At 37.9% G+C, this 7,576-nt stretch overlaps 1 protein-coding gene across 1 annotated transcript; it reads right to left on the bottom strand.

Annotated features, from left to right (window-relative positions):
• Positions 1 to 383: 383 nt before the first annotated feature.
• ndc80 (NDC80 kinetochore complex component) lies at positions 384 to 7,452 on the bottom strand. Its single transcript, XM_063896377.1, has 17 exons — positions 7,319 to 7,452; positions 6,773 to 6,871; positions 6,234 to 6,320; positions 5,913 to 6,039; positions 5,283 to 5,455; positions 4,848 to 4,950; positions 4,636 to 4,725; positions 4,368 to 4,461; positions 4,085 to 4,185; positions 3,628 to 3,772; positions 2,780 to 2,985; positions 2,424 to 2,567; positions 2,128 to 2,217; positions 1,915 to 2,007; positions 1,568 to 1,698; positions 1,286 to 1,388; positions 384 to 847 (listed from the first exon to the last, which is right to left on the bottom strand). Exons 1-17 carry the CDS (start codon positions 7,324 to 7,326, stop codon positions 719 to 721), a joined length of 1,923 nt encoding a protein of 640 aa, XP_063752447.1. The 5' UTR covers positions 7,327 to 7,452; the 3' UTR covers positions 384 to 718.
• Between the last annotated feature and the right edge of the window lie 124 nt (positions 7,453 to 7,576).

Here is a 7,576-nt window from a genome sequence, read left to right as displayed (position 1 = left end):
GATGTTTCTTTATGTCAAACGAGCGAGTTCACAAACAATATTTTGACTAAACCTTTAGATTTAAATTGAATTAGAATTGAAGAAAATACATAGTTCAATGTCAAACAAGACTAATTACAGTATGACAGGCCAACGGCTTCATCTCAGAAATGATTTTGTGTGTACTGTATAATCAATATATATTCAATTTTATAACTGATATGCACACATATGCAATGTATTGTAAAAATGACTTTGACCATTTAATAGAAGTGAGATTCTTTGTGATCTGAAAATCTAACAAGTTGTAGATACGTACCCAAAGTGTGTCTGTAGACTTTAGACCAATCATCAAAAGGTGTTGTCGTTTGTTCTTATCAAACTAAACGTTTCTTGAGGCACAATTGTTTTAAGTATTTTTTTTATTTAGTATGTGAGTGTTTAATAATAAAAGACAGATGTGATGACAAAGAATGAAACAAAAGAAAAATGTGAAATTCTGGAACATGTTAATTCAATCATTTGGACTTCAACCCTTCGTCCTGATGGAGCAGTTAGTATTTACAATGCCGCAGAAAAGCTGCGGTGAAAACAAAAACAGAATAACTTAACTTACGATTATAAAAACGTGTTCAGAACTAATGAATGAAAATCTCTTTTCTTTTTTTCTACAAACAATCTGTCCAGTCTCTTCAGTTATCTGACCCTGCAGACTGGAAGGCTTTGTTCCCGCCTCACTTTACAAACTGTTTGCCTTGGAAATGAAGCTCTTTGAAGTTTCCCTCAGCTTCTGTGAAGCAGCTTCATCGTCCTCCTCAGCCTTCGAGAAGACACGCTGCACTCTGCTGTGCAGGTCCTCCGAACACTTCTGTTGTATGACACACACACACACACACACAGTAATGTAGAAGCACAATATAATACAACCTGAAGAACGATGCCATCAGACCAATATAATATACTGCATGGATAAAACAGTATGTAAAATAAGTTTGGATCTAGATTGATATAATGCATTCGGGTTTTTACAACTGAGATCTGCTAGTTTACTTTGAGTTCATACTATCAAACCTTTTCTGCACTAAAAGACGATATTAGAGCACTGATGGCTACATTCACATCTAAACCACTGTGCAATCTATATGATATTAATATAAGTCACATGCTTGGGATGTTTGCCTTTTGATAAAAAAGCTGGTTGTATTTGTTTTGATACATTAGTTATTTGCATGCTTAAACAGATTGTAGTACGCCTTAGAAATAGATTCTCGCAGAACAGGAGGCGGGTGTAGAGTAAGAAAGTTACCTCTGTGATTGACAGATGGTTGGCAGCTGTAGTAAACACAGACGCCAGGTTGTTTGCTACAGTTCGCCTCTCCTCATTGGTCTCCTGCAGCACCAGGTGGTACCTGGAAAAGAAACAAGTGTTATATTCTAAAACAGAACAAACAGAAACCCGGAGCATTTTAAAGCCAAATCCTTTCAAAATAACAATTTAAGTGCAGTACAAGGAGTATTTAGAGGGGCTTCTGCTAATGTTGTGTTGTGTGATGGCAACAGCATATAAATATTAATGTCAGTTACTCACTGTTGTTGTGCTAACTTCAGTTGTTGCACGGCTTCGTCGTATCCATAATTAACTTTCTTCTGCAGAAGCTTGCGATGGTTTTCCTCTGACTCCATCTCTGCCGCCCAGTCCTGTTCCTCCTGTGCCCACTCCTATACAGACACAAGCACGCAGGAAACATATATTACTATACGTGTGCATGTTCCCAATGGCACAAATATTTTAAAATGTTTCCTATTCCTGTTTTTCAGCCTCGAAGACAAACCGTCCAATGCTGAATTGAGACGGACAAATGTAATCTAGTTGCTGTGGTTAGGTCGCTAGATGTGTTCTACCTGAAGCATTAGCGTGAACTACGTGGACTTTACCTGCATGTCAGAATCCAGCCGCTCATCCACCTTGCGGATCTGCTCTTTCAGATTCTTCAGGTCATTGGACTTATCCAATATGTTAGAACCCACCTAAAAAACACACATACACATAAACATGGACAATCGAGATTGAATAAATATGGACTCGAGTAATAGAGTGCGTCAGTAAAGGACAACGTTAACATTGCAAAAAAATAAGGATTTGGTTACCTGTTCATAAAATTCTTCCAAACTGAGTTTCATGTTGGTAAAGCGACTGTTCTCCTCCTCCACCTCACCGACCATCTTCATCAGGAACTTCTACAGACATAACGAAAAAGATCAGAACAAACACAGCTGTCATTTTTCACCATGAATATTCTTATTTAATTTCCAACTGATAACATATAACACTAAATGTCTCAAAGATCCAAATAACTGATGATGACATTAGTATCAGTATAATAAGCTAGCTGTGATCAAACTCAATTTATTTGTATTGAACTGGATCTTTTAACTGGAAGTACCTGTATCTGCACTTTATGCTGAACCATGGTGCCCCATTCAAACGGCCTGATCTCAAAATCGTGAGCACCGGCGTTCTCTGCATACTGTGGCATCAGCTTCAGTTTACGTGCCAGCTTGTGGTATTCTGCCACTTTCAGCTCCACCTTGATGGAAATAAGGATAGGACACACAGGAGGGGCAAGGAATCAAAATCAAATAATGAAAAACGCTTGCCATTATCAATCTTTACTGTCTACAACAAGGCAGCAACACACACTGACACAAAATACCAGTTTAATCCCAACTCTGTACATATACATACATACACAACAGTGCTGTTTCAGCTCTTTTAAGAATGCATACTACATGCTCATACCTTCTGGTTCACTTTGGCCAGAGCAATCTCCTCGTTCCACTTGTGCTGTTCAGCATCTTTGAGAGACTTGTTGAAGCTGTTGATGGTCTGCTGGAGCTCTCTCTTCTCTCTGTTGATCCTCTCCACATCAGCTGGAGTTAACTTCTGATTCTCCAGGCGTTGCTGCAGCTCATTTTGCTCATGTTTGAGAGACTCCTGGTGACTGTCTGCAGAAAGACAGAGAGAATAAAAGGATTCAAAATCAGATCCACACCTCAGTAGTGAACTATGCTGCTTAGTGGGAGCTTTATTAGCATTGAATGAAGTGACAGAATATTTGCTCTATTGCCCGGTAGGGAGTTTTTAAAAACACAGTAAAGTGTGTTAGCTGGGGACACATTATTTAAAACAAGAATGTTTAATGTTTTTTAACAGGGACTCAAACAGAGAAAAGATCTCAGCCAACAAGTCCAGTTAACTCCTAAGAAGAATCCGTCTTTAGTTGGTGCCGAGTAAAGACCGGCCAAAAGAGAACTTGTAAATGCATAGTAAGAGTAACTTAATGAGCATTGGCATGATGTCACTCCCATGATAAATGGTGGTGATGATGTGGCTGTGTGTACGTGTGTAATGGGTATATATGTATGAATTCATGTGTACATGGGCGTATGTATATATGTGTATATGTAGGTATACTGTATATTATGTTTCTGCCAATTGTTGACACATGTTTTTCTTGCACATTTGAAATAAATTACAATCAATCAATACGCATTGATAATTAGCACATCTGCTCGTTGTCTGAATACTGAAATCACCCACATGATCCTGTGCACCCTGCTTAAGAACTGTCTGAATGTTAGATTTACCAATAGTCTCCAGCTCATCGCTCATCTCTGAATATTTGCACTCCAGGTTTGCTTGAAAGGAATCCAGGCTGCTTCGATAACTCTGGAGTTTCTTGAGGTCTGTCTGCAGCTGCATTTTTTCCATCCTCTTGGTCGTCAGATGGTCCTGGTAACGAGAAGGACACATAATCTTATCCATCTCATTCATTGTTGCTTACACTAAAATATATTTCATGTTAGCGATAGAGCTATAAAACGGGTGACACCCTTATTCAAAACAAGGTATATTGGCTTTAGCTTTAAACATCATAAATATATTTTATTTTCATTTTGTTGGCTATGATAGTTTGTCATCCTTTTCATTTGTGCAGTGCAATAACCCTAACCTTATCTAAAAAACCGTAATAGAACTATCAAGATTTAACTAAATCTTTATTTATCCTAGACCAACAAATGGGAATGGTATTGGTCTTCCTACCATGTGGCTCTCCTTCTCCAGTCGCTCGAGCTCAATGCTGAGTATTCTGTACTTCTCCTCCATCAAGTCCAGCCGGGCTTCGTCAACGTTGTAGAGCTTGTCTGGGGTGAAGACAAACAATGTTGTGTTTGTCGTTTTAGAAAACCACCTTTTTAATGGGACTAAAATCCAGTTTAAGAAATCTAATTTGCACTTACAATTGAATTAAAATTCTGCTCAGCTGTTTAAAAAGCAAAGAATTGAATAAAAATAAATGCATTACATAAAGAGATGCTGTGCTTACCTAGTTTGTTGAGGAAAACATTATCCACTTCGTCAAATGTGTCCTCGCCCTCCATGAACTTCAGGTATGCCTCAGCTAAGTAGTCCTGGACAAGCTGCGCAGTAAAAAGACGAGGAGAAGATGGATAAATAAACAAGATGCTTTAGATTTAGACGGATAAGAATACCTTTATAATGTTCACTTTTGTTTGTGAATTTGGTTCAAAATACAGAGAGGAAAAATACTGAAAGGGTTTGGAATACACTGTATGTGCTGTTTAAATTGGTACCTTGTTATACTCAGCCCCTTCCTCGATATCCTCAGTGTTTTCCTCAAAGTCCCGGAACAGCTGCTCCTGCTTACTCATACACCAGACAATCTGACACACAGTAAAAAACAAAAGACTGGTTTTAACTAGGTTATGAAATTACAATATTTGATTCTGCTTCCTATGCAAATGAGTCTGTTCTTTTTAAATTAAAAATGTCTCTAGCTTCTCACCTTGACATGATCAATCATCCATGTGAGAGCACCAAGGGCCTGAGGCCAGGTGTGGGGAGCTCCAACGGAATACATCGAAGACTTGGAGAGTGCAAATGGATACCTTGCACCAAAAAAAAGAGAAAAATAAAGTCAACGACCTGTTTCTTAAACTACAGAAAAGGAAGGTTACAACAAATTCAAATACGCACTTGCATGTTGAGACTTCTTGTACTATGACTTTTTATATGCATGGTCTCTTTATAGTTTCTCTTCATCTTTCTTATATTATTATTAAAAATCTAGCCCAATCCTTATATTCCAGTGGTACTAAAGTTCCTTTCAAATACACAAGGTAAGCCACCAGGTGCTTTTTATGATCAAAATATGCAACTAAACAAAACAAAGTAATATTCATAAATACATACTTATTGACACAGAATTACAGCTACTTACTTTAGGGATTTTAGGAGAGCTGGAACCTCCTCCTCAACTTTTGAGTTTGGCATCTCAAACGTAGAGTCTAACTGACAGTAAACAAACTCAAACACCTTCACAAACTCCTTGGTAGAGGGGGAAACGAAGGTCTTGGCTGACAAAGGACCTGGGTAATTCTGCTCAGTCAAGAACTAGAAAGACCAAAGAGAAAATCAGACTGGGCCGAGCAACTGTATAGATTCCTACTCATATTAACCAACGATACATGTTTTTGGGAAGGTACAAAACAAGGTTAAGATACAAATCACCTTTTCTCTCAGTCAGATATTATAAGGATCAATGTTAAAATCAGTGTGTATGTAGTGATAAAAAAATGAAATAAAAGGAAGACCTGCCATCAGCCAATATTTATCTTGTGCTTAAATAATGGTGGGACTGTCTGCCCGTTGCATTAATTGTCACCAGTTCAGTAAAATGAAATGTACGTGGCTGTCTGCCAAATAGATTTTTTGGGATTTAACTTTTTTTTAACTCCCACATATTGGATGCAATGTATTGAACATGTAAGGATGAAGCCGTGTTAAATCTCACTAAACTATTTGTGTGTGTATATACATGACATGATAAATATAAATAAAGTGTTTGTACCTCATGCAGCTGCCTGTTGCATTGCTGAACAAACGCTTTATCATGCAGAGGTCTGTTGTCTTTTATCTTCTCATTTCCTCCAAATCCTGACATGGTGCTGTTGCGACGCATGCCGGCTCCACTAGTACTGCAGACAAAATGTTTGCATTACAACAATATCAAAAATGAATTGTGTTAATTGACAAAAAAACGGAACACTTAATTTGCATGTAAATAATGTATCATATTTTGCCGTTGTATTTATTTTGCTGTATTAACACTTATATTGTAAGACTACATGGTAATGCAACTTTGGATATTGTTTTAAATATTATTACATACCGCTGGGAATCAAAGAAGCTGGTCCGCCTCTCAGAGTTCACAGACTGCGGTTTGGGTATGTTGAGCTTTCCAAAGGAAGGCTGTTTGCTGTAAAGAAACCAAACTGTGAACAAATGGAAATGTTCCTCTTGCTGACTCGTATTACAGCAAACTACCACTCATATATTAGTTTGACGTTACTGAGTCATCACATGTTGATAATATACTCAAATAAGTACAATGTAATCTATGAAGCCTTTAATAAATAAAGCCCAAGTGGCTATCTTTTAATGTAAGATAAATAAAGCTAGCCCCAACATCTTAATCCATCTATAACAGTGTAGTGCTCACTAAGTTATATTAATATATCAAGTTATATTGTGGAAACAACCTCAAGAGCATAGTGTAGAGTTGTTGTGTGGGTGTGGCTAACATCAGGTTAAACCAATGTATGCTTCATACATATAAGTGAAGTCAGTAAACGACCCAGGAAACCAGAATCTTTGCTGACTATACAACTCAAACTAATGAATGTAAACACGGCTTTGCATCAAACTCACCTCTTGGGTGTTGTATACACCATGCTCATTCTGTTGCTATCTTGCACTCGCATCGGCAGTTCAGATAGTCTGCCGCCTAATGCTCGACTCAGCCTTCCACTGAAAACAAAGTAATCGAGGAAAAAGGAAACACACATTTATAAACGTTATTCGTATGCTCCACCATGTCTGCAAAACAACTGTATTTAGTGAAACATGTTGGCCAGTTTGAAATACATGTCCTTCCGGCTAACGTAACAGATGTCAGTATCCCAGTGTTAGCGCTAGCTTAGCAAGCTAACTAGCTACTCGTTCAGTGATATAACTCGACAAAAACTATACACACAGAATTCGTTGGTTTCTTACTAAATCTAAAATAGTTATGGAGTAAAGCTACCTGAAAACAACCTATTAGGGTTGGTAACATTGTTTAAAGTAATGTTCCCGCTAGGTAACTATAGCTATAGTCAACAACAACAACAACGGCTAATGGCAAAAACATTCAATCTTTTCCGACTCTATGTAGATTATGTTCAGTAATAAAGATATTGCAAATGTAATACGTACCGCTCCATTTGTTGCAATAGGAAAGTTAATGTTTACAAAATGAAAAAACGCCCGTTGGGACGATGTCACAAACGGAAACAAACCCCGCCAAAACAATACGAATTTTGCAGGGAGGCAGTAACGTCGAGCAGACTACGGAGAATCGTTAGGTCCAAGAAGGCTTCGTTACGCACTCTGAAAAAAGACTTTTCCAGAGTATCAGACACAGATTGGCTTTCAAACAGAGAATATTGAACACTTTGGTCCCGAGTCCTATGG

This window comes from Eleginops maclovinus, chromosome 12 (assembly GCF_036324505.1).
Source record: "Eleginops maclovinus isolate JMC-PN-2008 ecotype Puerto Natales chromosome 12, JC_Emac_rtc_rv5, whole genome shotgun sequence".
In the NCBI taxonomy this organism is placed as follows: domain Eukaryota; kingdom Metazoa; phylum Chordata; class Actinopteri; order Perciformes; family Eleginopidae; genus Eleginops; species Eleginops maclovinus.
Note: the sequence above shows the minus strand (reverse complement) of the source record. Positions and strands in the feature narration are given on the sequence as shown.